The sequence below is a fragment of the Aquarana catesbeiana genome, linkage group LG01, assembly GCF_042186555.1.
Source record: "Aquarana catesbeiana isolate 2022-GZ linkage group LG01, ASM4218655v1, whole genome shotgun sequence".
Classification (NCBI taxonomy): Eukaryota; Metazoa; Chordata; class Amphibia; order Anura; family Ranidae; genus Aquarana; species Aquarana catesbeiana.
The window spans coordinates 98,851,801-98,870,560 of record NC_133324.1 but is presented as its reverse complement, the minus strand read 5'-3'; the positions used below and the strand labels follow the sequence as shown (position 1 = coordinate 98,870,560).

Here is an 18,760-nt window from a genome sequence, read left to right as displayed (position 1 = left end):
AATTATAAATTGCTGCATTTGTAAATTTCAAAAGCCAATATAAAGAAATAGTAGTGGTAAAAAAAAGCACTTGTATGATTAACTAATGATTTTTTTTTCTATAATTCTCCTTTAGGGGATGAGGCAGTAGGTGCGTCCTATGTCTACATACTTTTGCTAATAGGTGTCCCTCGTTCCCATCTAAAAAAAATGTTGGGAGTGTGTAAGCAAAATGCCCTTTAAGCAATGCAAAAGGCAGTGATGATAATCCAAGCACACTATCCAAAGCAGAAAGTCAGATTTTACTACTATCTTAAAGCGATTGTAAAGGTACATTTTTTTTTTTAATAAAAAACATGTCTAAATTGATCTACCTTGGAACTGCACAGAGCAGCTGGGAACCTCCTCTTTTCAGGTCCCCCACCAGCGCTCCTGGCCCCTCCTCTCTAGCCATAGGGGGCACTCGTGCGTGCTCGCACCCGAGTCCGTCTGCTGCGTCTATTGACGAAGACAGCGGACTCGGCCCCGCCCCACTGTTCCCTCATCACTGGCTTTGATTGACAGCACTGAAAGCCAATGGCTCCCAGTGCCCCAGTAAAGCCAGCGAGACCCGGAAGTGAGGGGGAAGAAGACCTGCAGAAATGCACGGAGCTGGATCAAATGAGGGCTCAGGTAAGTAAAAGGGGTGAGGGGGGGATGCTGACACCTAAACATTTTTTACCTTAATGCAAGGAATGCATTAAGGTGAAAAATGTTTAGACTTTACAACCATTTTAAAGTTAGAGCAATGAACGATTCTGGCTGGTTAATGTTGCCCTTACTAAATGAACCATAAATATTTATTTATTTCTTCTTGAAACAGAACTGTGGATAATTGATGTTGTCTACAACCAAAACTAAATTGGAAAAACGATCAAACTATAATTAGGCTAATCTCTCAGATAAAACCTTTGCATAATTACCTGGAGCCTTAAAACTATCCTTGGCTGCATACCTTTGCATTATTATCACAACCATCCCGGGAGAGCTTTTGAGGATCAGAAAGTAGAGGAACAGTGTAAGCCCGACTTTTTATATCACAACGGCTACTTTGTCAAAAGCTGCCAAGAACTTTTCTTTAAATGAACATCAGGCATAGTGCACATGTGCCTGATGATGTGTATGAGCTACCTTCACTATTGGTCATGGTCACTGCAAAATCCTACTTTTTGGAGTTTTCAGAGGAACCTAAAGTTAGGGGAAATCTTCATATGTGTAAAGGAGGGTTACACAGATTTAATCAGTAATAATTCATGATACTCCTGGCTACAGATGGCTTCCCTTCAATAGGAGGGGAAAACACAAAGAAATGGTAGCCATTTGAGTTGATTGATAATCTTAATCCTGCAGGAATGTTGCACTTTTTAACACCAAAGCTTTGTTCATATCAGAATGTGTGCATTATTATGCGTTAATATGCATTAGATGTTTTTAAAACACTCCATTTCAGTGCATCTCTAGACATCATTTACCTAGTAAGATCTCATCTGGAATATGCAGCTTAAATTTTGGGCACCAGTTCACAAAAAATGTATTTACTTATTTATTCATGAATCTGTGAGAATCATATAGTAACAGGCTGTGAGAATGTGGAATAGACTTTCTTAGGAGCTAGTTTAAAGCAACTCAGTAGGTTGTGAAAAATACCGAATGTGTTTCTAAATGCACATAATATAACTGGCTACCACCTTTATGAGTAATAATACCAAAGAGTGTTAATCCAAAGAATATCCAATTGCTATATGGGGTCAGGAATAAATTGCTTTCCCCTGTTGCAGCAAACTGTACCATTCTTTATAGGGGCTTAAGGGTCTAGGGTTCTGTATACGGTATTTATTTATTCATTTTTCTATTGTTGAACTCAATGGACTGTTTTGTTTTAACCTAACTATGTAATTATACAGTCAGTTTCCCAATTTAACCCAAAGGTGTTTCATAGGGTTGAAGTCAGGTCTCAACCCTACTGAGCCTTGAGCTTGATGTGAAGGAACTTGAGTTCTTCCACATCAAACTCTTTGAACTATCTCCTTATGAAGCTAGCCCTATGCACAGGGGCAATGATCATGCTGGAACAGAAAAAGGTCTTCCTAAAATTGTTGCCACAAGGTTGGAAGTGTACATGTTGTAGAATTATCATAAGCCTTTCTGAAAGCACAAGCGCTCAATAATGTGGAGGGTGTTTACGTACTTTTGACCATACAGTGTACATTGGTCATAAAAAATCATGACAAAAGTACTGGTGTGAACAAACCCTGAAGATATTTAAGAGAAGGGCTGGATTTATGGCTAGGCCACATAGGCCCCTGTAATAAAGAGATTATACTATTTTTTGGCTTAACATAGCTATTTTATAGTAAGGCATCTTTTCATATTCCTATAGATTAATAAGGTTTGTATGGCATTGGCTTAGGGTGCTGCATCTATTATCTCCTACAGTTAGCCTTGAGACATATACATGTTGACACTTGGCATTATATATGTACAGTATTTCCTTATGTTTCTAATGAAGCAGACTAGCATCTGAGAAATGCATCAAAAGACAACTGTAGTGGGGTGACAAGTCAACCAGACAAGTACCAGTTCCTATCTTGTTAGACACTGCAAAATTTCCAATACCAGAAGTAAGTGGCGACAAAAAGGGATTTAGATGATTTGTAATGTTTTTGGAGATGGGAAACTGGTCTCGTTTGAGAGACTCTCACATCATTTTTCTCCCTCACACAGTGACTTCTTTCTACACACAAGGTTGGCATCTTACTTTCAACGGCATTCCATACTTAAAACTAACTTCGCCAGAGAAGATCTGGTCCTTTTGGACTTCCCCACAATTAAACGTAAAGGGATCATTCTTTTTTACAATCTGCTGCATTCTAAACTCACTTTTTCAAGACTGCCCCCATACATAAGTGGGAAATGGAACTTAGGATATCTCCTACAGACCAACAATGGCAGAAAGCTATTAATAACAGCTACATGTTTTCAAAGTTTTCTGTCCATTGGGAAATAACTCAAAAGATACACCTTTGGTCAAGGGTAGGCAACCTCGGCCCTCCAGCTGTGGTGAAACTACAAATCCCATTATCCCTCTGCCTCTAGGAGTCATGCCTGTGATTGTTAGGGTCTTGCAATGTCTCATGAGACTTGTAGTTTCCAAACAGCTGGAGGGCTGAGGTTGCTTACCCCTGCCTTAGGTGGTATCTGACATCTAATTGATTGCAAAATTTTGGGGATCAGGATCCAATATTTGTTGGAGAGGATGTGATCAGGTGGGTACCCTAAGGCCCCTTTCACACTGGGGTGGTGGGTGCGCCCCAGTGTGAAAGGGGTCTTACTCATATAGTTTGGTCTTGCCTTGATCTTTGTAGCTAAAGGAACAGGGTATAACGTCTGATTTCCAAAGTCACAGGGTTCTTCACAAAGATTAAAACAGAGCAGGCAATCCTGAGTCTGTATATGGATGAATTTCTACAGGCACTTAGGCCCATAGTCAGGCATATATTATTTGCTGCTTGTTTGGTGATTTTCAGAAACTGGAAACTAATCTCAGCTCCTAATGTAGGAGAGGTCATTAGACATTTGGAAATGATACTTGGGTATGAACAATTCATGGCATATAGAGATGGTAACCTTGCAAAATTCCATAAATGCTGGGATCCTTGGAAGGTCTATAAAAATAACCAATCTTGAGAATATTTAAGACATGCATACTGAATCCTCATGTATGGCTTTTACCCTATAGGAAGTTTAAAACAAGTTTAATTACTCTTCCTTTTTGGTGACAGCTAACGCTAATATCTTGTCTTTCTGTTCTCTGTAATTTGTTTAATTCTTTTTAACTGGGTTATGATTTCGTTACTCATAGTACTCATAGTAGGTGAGGATGAAAAAAGACACAAGTCCATCAAGTCCAACCTATGTATGTGATTATATGTCAGTATTACATTGTATATCCCTGTATGTTGCGGTCGTTCAGGTGCTTCTCTAATAGTCTTTTGAAACTATTGATGCTCCTCGCTGAGACCACCACCTGTGGAAGGGAATTCTACATCCTTGCCGCTCTTACAGTAAAAAACCCTCTACATAGTTTAAGGTTAAAACTCTTTTCTTCTAATTTAATTTATCATGCCTCTTTTACTGCTTTTTGGATGCCTCTGCAATGTTATGCGATTCTTCTTTTTGGGGCTAAAGCATTTGTACTCATGTTACTGTATACAGAGTCTATTTGGCTGACGTGACCTGATTTATAATACTACTGACATTATACTTTTGTACTGTTTTGATATTTTAAAATGAATACAAACTATTAAAAAAAAAAAGAAACTGTAACTCCAGTTGTGATTACCATCAAACTTTGGAAACTCAAAAGCTGCAGACTATATCAATATTTCTGGTGGATGAAGGCTTGGTGCATTATATGTGTGTCTATGTATACCAAGTCTCTATAATCTAATTGGTACTATATATTTTAGGTATGATTTTATGTTGAATTAAACGTGTTTATGATCTTGGAGTCCTTTTAGAAAAGATTTTTTGACACCTTAAAAGTCACCAGGTTTAGAGAGATTTTTTAAACTAATCCTCTGAGTGACTATATCTTCATGTCCATGTGAAACATGGGAGGGGCGAGGCAAAAGCTAGTTGGCCTAGGGGAGAAAGAAAAAAAGTATAAAACTTGCCCTGTTCAAGAGGTATTGGGGTATTCGAGACATGTCTATGTAAAATAGAAAGCTCCTTTAAATATTTGAAAGAAAAAATAATTTTTCTATATCGAGGTACAAAGGCGCAACAGGTACACCTATCACTTCCCATAACAGTTTATCAATTTAATATTTAGTGCATATTAATCTTTAGGAATAAATGGTAGAAGATAATAAATCATTCTCATTACCTGCAGTTTTGTATTGGAAGCTACTACTAATCCGTTCCTCAGGATGGAGTGCCAGTTTTCAATGTGTGAGCCACTGCAATAGTAAATATAATCTATAAGATACTGATTTTATATCATTTTTTTTTCAACAAGCATCTATATCTAAACAATTCTAGTTCTATACTTTGTTCGGGTTTACAAATCCTTGAATTTTCCTCAACAAAAGAGACAAAAAAACATGAAATTTAAACAAAGATTCAACATTGTTCTGAAAAGCTAATAAAGCTTTTTTGGATAGAGTTAGGAAGGGCTAGAACCCCTGTCATGCTTTTATTGCTGTCTGCGTCCCTGATGAGGATATCGAACTTCACCGGCGCTGTGACCAGGTCATCCAGTGCCCAAAGTAAAGATGACAATTACCGCCCCCCCCCCCCCCCCCCCCCAGTTTATTAGCATGAGTTAGTGTAAGGGGGAGTAGCTAATCGAGGGAAAGCATGTGGATGGAATACAGAAAGATGGACAAGGAAGCTCAGCAAGGCGGTTTCAATGGAACACAGGACAACTGAGCATTCGGAGCAGTGGTGGTAAACTTAAAATTTATAGAGGGCTCAAGTGAGTACAGCCCCCAGCACTCCCAAAGGGTGGCACAATACCATATTTTAATGCGTGAGGTGTGCTACATTCAGTTAGCCAAACCATTAAAAATGATTTTTTGCAATGTACTGAAGCTCACACTGAAGTGAAAGTGGGAAGAAAATATGCTCTATCATTGGTATCAGTGGCAGTAATAGCAAATCTCAGAATTAATGCCAGCGGCTGCAATATTAACCTCCAGCATGTGTCAGTGGGCACAAAAATAACAACCCCCAGTTTTGGTGTTAGTGGACACATTATTAGCCCCCAGCAATTGTGTCAATGAGCACAATAATAATACCCAGCATTGGTGTCAATGAGCACAATAATAATGCCCAGCATTGGTGTCAGTGACCACAATAATAATCTCTAGCTTTTGGTGTCAATGACCACAATAATAATCCCTAGCATTGGTGTCAGTGACCACAAAAATAATCCCTAGCATTGGTGTCAGTGACCACAAAAATAATCCCTAGCATTGGTGTCAGTGGCAGTGCTGTTAACACCCACTTGCATTGCTGGTCAATGGCAGTGCCATTACCTCACACTTCCTTGCATTACTTGCCAGTTGTTTAACTCCTTCATCACCATCATCACCTTGCATTGCTAGTTAGTTGAGGTGCTGGTAAACCCCCTTACCTCATCACCCCCCCCCCCCCGCATTGGTGGACCTTATCTGAACACAGGCTCCTGCAGCGCTTTCTCTCCCTCATCCAGCCGGAACTATACTCGCACTGTCGGGTGGAGATCACTTTGCTTAACAATACAGCCATGACCAAAAGTTCTGAGAATGACACAAATATTAATTTTCACAAAGTCTGCTGCTTCAGTGTTTTTAGATCTTTTTGTCAGATGTTACTATGGTATACTGAAGTATAATTACAACCATTTCATAAGTGTCAAAGGCTTTTATTGACAATTACATGAAGTTTTTGCAAAGAGTCAATATTTTCAGTGTTGACCCTTCTTTTTCAAGACCTCTGCAATTCACCCTGGCATGCTGGCATGCTGTCATTCAACTTCTGGACCACATCCTGACTGATGGCAGCCCATTCTTGCATAATCAATGCTTGGAGTTTGTTCACCCGCCTCTTGAGGATTTACCACAAGTCCTCAATAGGATTAAAGTGGAGTTCCACCCACTTTTACAACTCTTCAGCATCCCTCACTAAACTGTGCACTGTAAACAAATTGGATATTTTTAAATTTTTTTTCTCAGCGCCTACTGTATATCTGCTGTATTCACTTTTCACTTCCTCCTCCCTGGCCGCGGCCCATCGCATCATTTCCTGTTTGCAATGCCTTCTGGGAAGGGGCGACAACTTCCTCTGAAACTGCCGTTGCTATGGAAACCTGACCTGAAACCTATTACACTGCTTGTGCTGCACTGAGCATGTGCGAGATCTGCAAGGATGAGATCCAGGAAGAAATACAGTCTGGCTTCAGATGCCCACACTTAAGATGGCCACGGCCTGCTGTAAGTTTATAAAATAACAAACTACTGCTATAAACTAACAAAACAGACCTTAGTTTACAGACTAACTTTAGTAGAATACATTAAGCTTGTGTATTATAGGGGTATTTTTATTTAAAAAGTATAATTTCGTCCGGAACACCACTTTAAGGTCTGGGGTGTTTCCTGGCCATGGACCCAAAATGTCGATGTTTTTTTCCCCAAGCCACTTAGTTATCACTTTTTCCTTATGGCAAGGTGCTCCATCATGCTAGAAAAGGCATTGTTCCTCACCAAACTGTCCTTGGATGGTTGGGAGAAGTTGCTCTCGAAGGATGTTTTTGTACCATTCTTTATTCATGGCTGTGTTCTTAGGCAAAATTTCAAGTCTAAGTGAGCCCACTCCCTTGGCTGAGAAGCAACCCCACACATGGTCTCAGGAGGCTTTACTGTTGGCATGACACAGGACTGATGGTAGCGCTCACCTTTTCTTCTGGATGCCCTAAACAATCGGAAAGGGGATTCATCCCCAATCCCTATATCTTTTGCAGAATATCTGTCTGTCCCTGAAGTTTTTCCTGGAGAGAAGTGGCTTCTTTGCTGCCCTTCTTGACACCAGCCCATCCTCCAAAAGTCTTCTCCTCACTGTGCGTGCAGATGCACTCACACCTGCCTGCTGCCATTCCTGAGCAAGCTCTGTACTGGTGTTGCCCAGATCCTGCAGCCATATCAACTGTAGGAGACGTTCCTCTCTTCTTGAAGTTCTTGATGATCCAATAAATAGTTAATTTAGGTGCAATCTTAGTAGCAGCAATATGCTTGCCTGTGAATCCCTTTTTTGTGCAAAGCAATGATGACTGCAGGTGTTTCCTTGCAGATAACCATGGTTAACAGAGGAAGAACAATGATTTCAAGGACCACCCTCCTTTTATAGCTTCCAGTCCTTTATTCTAACTCAGTCAACATTACAGAGTGATTTCCAGCCTTGTCCTCGTCAACACTGACACCTTGTTAATGAGCGAATCACTGATATGATGCCAGCTGGTCCTTTTGCGGCAGGGCTTAAATGAGTGGAAATGTTTTTTTTGGATTAGGTTCATTTTCATGGCAAAGAGTGACTTTGAAATTAATTGCAATTCATTTGATCACTTTTCATAACATTCTGGAGTATATGCAAATTGCCATCATAAAAACTGAAGCAGCAGACTTTGTGAAAATGAATATGTGTGTCATTCCCCAAACTTTTGGCCATGACTGTACTAATTGTAGGTATTCTTTCAATGCCAAGTGCAGGGATATAATGTTCCAGCATCTCTTATGTTTGATTGAAACCTCCTGCCCCTCTCCCCCCTCTCAAATTCTTCCTGGGCTCTGAACCTCATCCCATTTGTCCTGGGAATTACTGTCAGCAGAGAGCAAGATAGGGAACACAAAATGCTGTCACTAGAACAACAGGGAGGGAAAACCTTTCATAGGTAACATCAGTGCCAGTGACAACTGTAAAACCGGCTAAGGAAGGTAGCAGCTTTCTTTTAAAGTATTTGTCCTTCTTTAAAAAACAAAAACAATAAAAAAAATTAAAAAAACACACCCACAATCTTAGAACAAACTTACTGAAATGCAAATGTGCTCCCAAAGAGTTTTTTAGCAGCTCTGAAATTTGCTTCTTTGGCTGGTGGACTGCTGAGAAGTAGGAACTGGTGAGGGGTGTGCATAAATTTCAGTTGCTGTAAAACATGAAATATTTATTGAAATATTAATATGCTAATCCAAATCAATATCACTGATTGATAAGAAAGTGTACAGTAAATATGCAAAAGTTCACATTGGTTCTTTAACCAAATCAGATTCTGAGCATGGACCACATTTATTTTCAGTCCCCTTTCCCATCTCTACAGTCTATGTATCAATCACTGTACCTTCTGTCTATGCAGATTACAGGTAAACATGTATCTAAAGGACAATAAAAACATGTTATGGGGAACTGAAGCAAAAGAATCTGTCTACAAAAAAATAGGAGTATCTTCTGACTTTAAAAAAGCAGACGTCAATAATTTGTTATTGTTTATATCACAAATCCCATAAGAGTCCATTCACACTTGTGCGATTCACCCCATTCTTTTCAATGACACCCGTTCAAATCACTGCAACTTAGTCGCAGAGACTTTGAAGAGGTCCCTGCACTCATTTGGTGTGACTTTTGATGCAACTTTGATTTATAGAATGTAAAGTCGAATCAAAATCACACCAAAAGTCATATCATAGTTACAATGGAAATTGTGTGACTTTGGAGATGGGCTAATGTGAAAGGAGCCTAAAACAAGCACTTTATTCTTTGTTTAAATACAGTGGGCAGTGCCATGCCAAAACATACATGTCCCGGAGCTAAAATATAGAGCCATTCCAACATGCATGCAGCTACTTGATACTTGCCACTGTAAGGGGTGAAACCATAAAAAATGTCTGTCTGTCAAAACTGCATGTTCTGTGAGAATGAGGCAAAATGGAACATTCTCAGGCTATATTGCAGACTGAATATATGAATACCACATTATGGCCACTAGATGGTGCTGACTATTATAGGATATAAGCGTGCTTCTCAGCTCTATCTAGTGGCCATAATGAAATAGTTCCACATTCATGCATTCGATCTGTGAAGAATATACAGGCATACCCCACTTTTAAAGTGGTTGTATACCTTATTTTTTAACTTTTACCTACAGGTAAGCCTATAATAAGGCTTACCTGTAGGTAAAAAAAATATCTCCTAAACCTGTACGGTTTAGGAGATATTCCCCTCGCAATGAGCCGCTGACTGCAGTGGTGCATGCGCACAGGGGATTCTCGGCTGACAGCCCGACAAACTCCGGAGCTTGCCGGATATGCGCGTGGGAGTGACATCGCAGCTCCGGCCACTCACAGCGCCGGAGCCGCGATACACGGAAGACACGCCGAGGGGAAATGTCAGCTCCCTCGGTGTGGACAGGATGAGATGCCGGCGCCTCATTCTAAGGTAAGTATCTCATAATGAGCTAGTATGCGGTGCATACTAGCTCATTATGCCTTTTCCCTTGCAGGTGTAGGAAAAAAACCCAGCGGGTATACAACCACTTTTACGTACACAATGAGGTTTATTTACTAAAGCTGGAAAGTTCAAAATCAGGCTCACTTCTGCATAGAAACCAATGAGCTTCCAGGTTTTATTACCAAAGCTTAATTGAACAAGCTGGGGTTAGAAGCTCATTGGTTTCTATGCAGACATGAGCCTGATTTTGCACTTTCCAACTTTAGTAAATAAACCCCATTGTGTACTTAATAGTGGGGTATGCCTAGAGCCTGAGAACTTTTGATTTTGACATATATACACAAAACAAATTTACATGCATATTTATAAACACCTCTAAGATATATTCTATGGACTAGGGCTTTTTTGTTTTTTTTGTTTTGGACAGAGTGGAGAGGGATTAGAACACCTGTCAGTTTTTATTGCTGTCTGTGTCCCCATTAGGGAGATTTACCCTCTCTATTTGTCCTGTTTACCACTACCATTGAAAGTGAAAGTAAAAGAAAATCCCAAATTTTAGGTTGTCCCCAGAACAGTAATAGAGGGGAAATCTTCCAATGGGGACACTAGTTCTAGTGACCTGGGGGTCCGCTAAAAATTCCCTTAATTTACAGGGATTTCTTCTCACTTCCTGTTTGGCTATGGGACAGGAAGTGAAGGTAAATCTCCGCAATGAAACAGAGATGGCGACAGGGGTTATATCCCACCTTTACTCTATCCAAAATGTAAAAAAAAGTTTTGCCCATAGCTCTACTTTAAGGTCTGCTTACCTTGTGGCGGGTTCTCCACAGTTCACATTCTCACCCACCCAGTGGATCCAGCTTTGTCCTGCCAAGATCCTCTTTTCCTCAGCCACCACCAGGATCCTGCTCCACCATGTTTGTGTGTGACTTTATCAGGAAGCCACTGGCTCCTCTAGGTTCAGCTGGCAGGCCTTCCCGATGACACGATGCTAAGAGCATCCCCCTCCTCCTGTGTGAATGAAACACTAAGTCCTCCTGGGATATGTAACATACATATCCCAGGAAGCACCGTACATGTCATTTGCCTAGGCAAATGATTTATATTGGAAATGGGACCTTTTTTCAAGATAAAAAAGGGCAAAAAAAAAAAAGTCTCTCCTGAAAAAAAAAATATATACCTGCCTGTTTGCAATTCTCCTGAGAATGTAAAGAATGTAAACAGGGCTGCGCATGCATAGCTCCATTTGCGAGCATTGAACTGTTGGAGCAAAGGTGAGTATTTGTGCCTTCGGGTACACTTTAACGGTCAAATCACAAGCTGGGGCAGGGAAGAGACCTGGCTGTATAGTAGATAGTATATATTAGAGAAAAGTATGGCAGCAGGCTGGCTGTGCTGGCTAACATGCCTATATGAACCTTAGGGCTGAATGGACAGAAATACAATTCCTTTGGAATGTAAAGGATTTGTTTACTTTTATCCACGTCAAATGTGAACTTAGCTGTTTGCCTGGAATTCAGCTTTAATTCCTCTAAAGTCACAGCTGATGATTTTAAAATATAAAGAAAAAGAAACAGCCAAACAAAAAAGCATGCAGCACATAATAGTAAATAACACAATGTACAGTAAGCAATTCACATCATTCCATTGACATTAATGCATTTGCATAAAACCAGCAAAACTTACCCTGTTAACTGGCAATTTCACAATATGAGATCTATTACTTGAAATCACCCTGGAAAAGAAAGAAGCGCAGAATAAACAGATGTTCCTTTCTACTTAGTTACTAAATCTCACTATGTGGAGAGAGATTTGCATGGTAATTGTGCAGAATGGCACATTTTGCAAATATCTTCTGCAGCCACTTCCCTCATTGCCTGTTCTGTCAATAGAGATCTTCATGTGCGAGCTAACAAAGTGGAAAAGAGTCTCTATAATTACCGGAGTCTCAATCACTGGGCTAATGTGAAAAACACTATCTGCTCACCGCTGAAAAGATTGTGATTAGAGAAATGAGCCGCCAAGGAAAGCCAGCCTTCATGAATCATAACGTGACAAACACAATATACCATCTGTAGAAGGTGAACAACATTTTCCCAACATCATCTTTTGCAAGGAAAATCCTGCAGGAGCTTCAAAGATGAGTCACCTCTACACTCTGCCCAGTAAGGCACCAAAAAGGACAGAACTGATGTACCAACCACAGCAACCCTTAATAGAACTGTCAATTTATTGCCCAGTTTTGACTTCACAATCAATTGAATTTTGCTGGTCAATCAAACTCATGGATGGCAGATTGCTTAGTTTTTTTGGTGATTTGGTGACTACTTGTGATCATGTTTGTAATTTGTGGTGGCTCAAAGGTGTTTGAACGTGGCTAGAAATTATATGTATGTCAGCCTTTAGCTACTAATCAGAAAACTGATCACAGTAAACATTTTGGCTCCAGTGCTGAAATTCTGTCATCGGTTCCTACCAGGCACTTCCCTGCATGGGGATTCCATGCTATGCCCAAATTTCCTGCAGGTCTTCTAAGATTCCTTACACGGTTCATAAATGTACTGACATAGGCACTAACTTCTACACAAAAATTGGCTGTAATGTGTGTGAGGTACTTTAGATCGCAAGTTCCTCTGGACAGACATTGAATAATAAACAACAGCACAGCACTCTCTGAAAAGCATTATATATTATGTCTGTGCTATAATTACATCTTGACACCTACAATCTGTAGAATAATATGCTCAAGGGTCAACCTATGTTCTAGAACTAGAAGGAAGTACCCAAATCTGATGGTGGAAGCCTGCTCTCTGTAGTTCACCACTGTCCTGTTGTGATGTATGGACTGATGGGAAGAAAAGTGTTGGGAGATTCAGGCATCTGCTCACATTCAGAAGTGTGTCTGAGGTGAAGATCCTTTGAGAGGCTTCGTAAACCCTACAAACGGATGCCAGAAAAGGTCTCCTTAGGTTAGAGGGACACACCTCAGCATAACCAGGGGCCAGATGTGGCCCTTTGCTTGCCTTTATCTATCCCTCTACTGACACCATCAATAGGGCACTATTTATCCCATTAAAACCAATGAAGGGGCACTGATGCTGGGGGATTTTCTACACCCACTAACCACAGCATGGTCCCCTTAAAGCCTGAAGGACAGTAATTTGGCCCTTTGCTTAGAAAGTTTGAAGGCCCCCACCCTAGAGGAACCTTGAAATAATTTTCAGGTCCCAGGGAACTAATGTTAAATTTGGTCCATCAAAGTCATTAGGAAAATCCCCCTTACATTGGTGGATTAATGGAATGAAAGCCCCCCTTATACTGATGGTTAGAATGCCAGTCATCTTAAAAGATCACTGGTGTCATGCTACTAGCTCTGTCAAGTCCGGATGGACTTAGAAATATGAAGATACCGTCAGATGGGGGGGGTCAATTAGCCACTGCTCAAGGAACCCTTAGCAACCACTGTAGGAACCCTAGGGTTTCAAAGAATCCTGGTTTAGAATGATCAATCTATTGCCTATTAGAAATGGATGGCGACATAAAAATGTGTTTAGTTTCGGATTAATTTGTTAAGTAAAAATTATTTTGTTTTGTCATAATCGTTATGTTAGAATAATTCGCTTTCGGAATTTGTCTTGTATTTCTGTGTTATTTACAGAAGTTATTTCGGAAGATCGGCTATATTCGTTTTAAAGTGTAAATTTGTTATTTCAGGATATTACTTAGGCACTCCGAGTTATCCCTGCTAGTCCAGCCCAAAATCTAAAAGTAACAGCAGGAACAAAATTAATTTTTGGATTCATGTTATGATTTGGAGGTTCTGACAGATCCACTTCCTTCCATTTCAAACACAATAAGTAGGAATCATCTTATTTCACGTTAAACAAATGGTCTCCCGAGTTCAACCCCAATACAAAAAGAATCTTATTAGAATAATCACGCTACAAATAAAAATGAATGGATCTGAATCAATTTGGATCATTCATTGTGTCATTATATTATTTAGGCTGCCTCAAACATTAATATAATCAAGGCCCGCGGATAGTGAAGCTTGTGTGAACCTACATGGGAACCTATAACCTCTTTTACTACTGCTATTTGGGGATATCATACTGCATATAATAATTGTATATGTCCTCCCCTTCCTCTTTTTTCCCCTTTACTAGGGTTTAATATGGAAGGATTTCTGATGTCTGTTATTATTTGGTATGGGAGTTGCATTGTACACTGGTACTGGGAATTGTAGTGCTGAATGTTTATTATGTTCAATGTTTGTATGTATCCTTTTCTATGTTTAAAAAACCTTTAATAAAAAGAATTTACAAAAAAAAAACATAATCAAGGCCCAAACTATCGCATCATGTCATCCGAATGTAACAAATGAATACAAAATAATTTGTTGTTTTTGTTACAATTTATTTCAGATTTGTTGAAATTTATTACTATTGAGATTCAGATACATCCGAATCTCCAAATAACTAAAATTTTGCATGAATTTCGATTTGTAATTAATTGCACATGTACAGTATATTACCTATCTAATATGCACACTGATGTGAGTGACGTGAATGTAATGTACTGCAAAGAGTGCCTGTGCTATATCAATGTCTGTAATAAATAATAAACAACATGTCTTTGAGAACACAGAAAGACAGAAAACAGGAAAATGGTTATGTTGAAAAACATGTTTCATTTAACAGGACATTGCGAAGAAAACTGTAATTTCAACATACTGTACATCACCAACCTGATAAATAAGTCTAATAATTCTAATCACTGTAATCTAATTTTCTAGCTGTCTGTTTATATAAACCTCTAAATCAAAAAAGTCACTATCCCAAAATTAGCCTACAAAAAGAAAAAAGGGCTTTTATTTCACTGGGCTGCCTTTTATTTTATCGGGCTGCCACCATGTGGATGCATCTTGCAATAAATCAGCTTGGACTCATCTTGGGTTAGATTCCTGTTTATCTGACAGTCCGGCTCTGTTATTTCAGTCCCCAGCTCTGAGGATAGATTTCCTATTTTTCCAATAGCCCAGCAACAAATTTCATTAGGAAGATAATGCATTTCTCAGGAAGTGCTGTAGACTGTACGGTGTATAAATAGCAGCACAAACCATTGCAGCAAAGGGTGGGCCAGGGGATCTTGCTTATCCATCTGCTTCTTGATTTCCAAATAAGGTGCCTGGAGCAATAAAAATAAAATACGTATAACATAACCGTGCAACCTCTAAACAAACAACGCATAGACAGATTTAATGCCGAGGTGATGTAAGATGGTGAAATTAATTTGTGCGACCAAACGCTATTTAATAGTAAGCCATGCCATTAATTAGTAATGGTAGCCTTGGCTGTGATACAGAACTGTATAATAAGAGTTATATCAGGTCATATGAGGACAGGCTGCCTCGTTCATGGGAACTTCAATGCTAAGGGGCAGGTTACTCGGGTTACCTGCTGCCTCCTGTCAATCTAGATCGCTTGTATTATGTATCAAATGGTTTGGAAGGGAAAATGCACATAAAATAAATATAATTTTGGCTAGCTCTGCATGAGTTAAAGCCCAACTCCAGGAATCAGGAACACTCTACCCTTACAGTGGGGCTCTCCTGGCACTGCAGGGGTTAATTCTCATTATGTCAAGGGGGTGATGGAATAAAGGAACTACTTAGTTTGCTCCATGCTCAAGCTCGGTCCTCCCAGTGCGACTTGCCCCCCTGCAGCTTCCTTTCTAAACCACAGTTACACGTTCAGGGGTGGACTGACAACACATGGGGCCCCCGGGCAATAGGAGATTATGGGGCCCCTGGGCAATAGGAGAAGATTATGGGGCCTCGGCAATAGGAGATTATGGGGCCCCCAGGCAATAGGAGATTATGGGGCTCCCAGGCAATAGATTATGGGTCCACACAGTATACACACACACATACACATACAGTATACACACACAGACACACAATATACACACACAGTATACACACACAGAATACACATACACACACTGAAAAGGTACTGGAGAGGCAGGGCAGCTATAATCTTGGGATTTAAAAAAAAACACAGATTTTTACATATTGTCCCTGGTTTTATTGAGGCTGGAAACCCTGATGGTGCCACTTAGTGGCATGGGGCCCTCGGGCAGTGCCAGAGTGCCCAAATGGTCAGTCCGCCCCTGGGCACGCTGACCTCCACCATGTACAATACAGGGTTATAGCCATGCATTATATTTTATGATGGCAAAGAAACCTACAGGGAGAAGCAGACAGTACCAGAACCGCCCAGAATGGGGACAGGGTAAGAAATCCAATCTGTTCCTGTACCCCCCTAGATATAATGAGCATTTACCCCTTCCAGCCTGGGGGCCCCCACTGCAAAGACAGATTTTTTTTCTCATTCCTAAAGTTAGGCTTTAACTATTGATTGTCTACAACAGCTTGGTTACTGCGCTGGGAGCTTGCAGTGAGTGCACTCTCAGCACAGAAACCTTGTCTGCCCATGGACATAAATGTGGCACGCGTGGGTATTATAGAGGAGTTCTGCCCCCCCCATGAAAAAAAATTAAAGTCAGCAGCTGCAAATACTGCAGCTGCTGACTTTTAATATATGGAAACTTACCTGTCCAGGGTTCTCACGATGTCGGCACCCCAGCTGATTTTTGGATCGGCTCTCGGGTGCTGCCACCACCATTCATGATAAGGGAAACTGGCAGTGAAGCCTTTCGGCTTCACAGCCGATTCCCTACTGCGCATGCGTGAAGTGCGCTGCACTTTCTAACTGGCCCGGTAGTGGAGGAAGGAAGAGGAGGGCCAAACTTCTGAGGGACGGCGCCACGGCGCTGTCTCCCAGAAGTGGGGAAGAGTACCTGTCAAAAATAGGAACCTGTCACCCCTCCTCCCCTGAAAGAGGCCAAATGTGGCACCAGAGTGGGGAGGAAGCAGATAAATGGAGCTTCCACTTTTGGACAGTTATGCCGCGTACACACGAGCGGACTTTTCGACCGGACTGGTCCAACGGACTATCCGACGGACTTCCGGCGGACTTCCAACGGACTTTCCCAACTAACGAACTTGCCTACACACGATCACACCAAAGTCCGATGGATTCGTACGTGATGGCGTATGACCGGACTAAAATAAGGAAGTTGATAGCCAATAGCTGCCCTAGCGTCGGTTTTCGTCCGCCGGACTAGCATAGACGAGCAGACTTTTCGACCGGACTCAAGTCCGTCGGAAAGATTTGAAACATGTTCCAAATCTAAAGTCCGTCAGATTTTCGACCAAAAAAGTCCGCTGCAGGTCCGATGAAGCCCACACACGGTCGGATTGTCCACCGGACTCGGTCCGTCGGACCAGTCTGGTAGAAAAGTCTGCTCATGTGTACGCGGCATTAGCCACATAATACCGTATATACAGTATCTCACAAAAGTGCGTACACCCCTCACATTTTTGTACATTTTTTGGTACAAATATTTTTATTCTAAATTTTTAAAAGAATAACAAAAGGCATATATAAACTGCCCACGCAGGGGCTCAGAGAGGCATATGGACTCGGGATCGTCAGGCGGGTCAGTCATAGGCGTCCGATGCTAGCTGGAGGAAGAGAGGGAAAGGCGTAAATCTTTAAAAAATTGTCATGAGAGTCCTTGAGAATGCTTGACATCTGTTCATTGAGTATGAGAGCTGTCATAGTACTCTAACACCCTGAAAGGGAACTATAGGCTTCCTCCAGGCATAGGCAATCGTCCTTTTGGCAGACAAAAACAGATAAGTTGCCAATTTCTGCTGACCGGAATGGGGCAGTGCAGCGGGGCCGGAATGGGGCAGTGCAGCAGGGGCTAATTTAGCATCCTTTCGGATAGGCAGATGAAACAGGGTGTATAGCAGGCCAAAGACTCCGGACCAAAACCCTGTCAGTCGACGGCAAGTCCACCATATATGTAGAATGTGTAGAACGTCCCCACGATGGCGCCACAGCCCCAAAACCTTTTGTGAGATACTCTGTATATATATATATATATATATATATATATATATATATATATATATATATATATATATATATATATATATATATATATATATATATATATATATACACACATATACACACGCATACACACACACACACTATATTACCTAAAGTATTGTGACGTCTGCCTTTACACGCACATGAACTTTAATGGCATCCCAGTCTTAGTCCACAGGGTTCAATTTTGAGTTGGCCCACCCTTTGCAGCTATAACAGCTTCAACTCTTCTGGGAAGGCTGCCCACAAGGTTTAGGAGTGTGTCTAGGGGAATGTTTGACCATTCTTCCAGAAGCGCATTTGTCCAAATACTTTTGGTAATATAGTATATAGTATATACAGTTGTGTTAATAAGTTTACATACCCTGGCAGAATTTATGATTTCTTGGCCATTTTTCAGAGAATATGAGTGATAACACAAAAACGTTTCTTTCACCCACGGTTAGTGTTTGGCTGAAGCCAATTATCAATCAACTGTGTTTATTTTTTTTAAATCATAATGACAACAGAAACTACCCAAATTACCCTGATCAAAAGTTTACTTACCCTGGTGATTTTAGCCTAATAACATGCACACAAGTTGACACAAAGGGGTTTGAATGGCTATTAAAGGTGACCATCCTCACCTGTGATCTGTTTGCTTGTAATTAGCGTGTGTGTATAAAAGGTCAATGAGTTTCTGGACTCCTGACAGACCCTTGCATCTTTCATTCAGTGCTGCACTGACGTTTCTGGATTCT

At 40.7% G+C, this 18,760-nt stretch overlaps 1 protein-coding gene across 2 annotated transcripts in view; it reads right to left on the bottom strand.

The window, feature by feature from the left end:
• PARP8 (poly(ADP-ribose) polymerase family member 8) overlaps nucleotides 1-18,760 on the bottom strand; it is a 416,167-nt gene that overhangs the window by 23,627 nt on the left and 373,780 nt on the right. For both annotated transcript variants that reach the window (XM_073622188.1, XM_073622196.1), the window contains exons 18-21: nucleotides 15,116-15,183; nucleotides 11,683-11,731; nucleotides 8,586-8,698; nucleotides 4,907-4,979 (exon numbers count right to left, since the gene is read on the bottom strand). In XM_073622188.1, coding sequence (XP_073478289.1) covers nucleotides 4,907-4,979; nucleotides 8,586-8,698; nucleotides 11,683-11,731; nucleotides 15,116-15,183 — 303 coding nt within the window. The remainder of the gene's footprint in view (nucleotides 1-4,906; nucleotides 4,980-8,585; nucleotides 8,699-11,682; nucleotides 11,732-15,115; nucleotides 15,184-18,760) is intronic.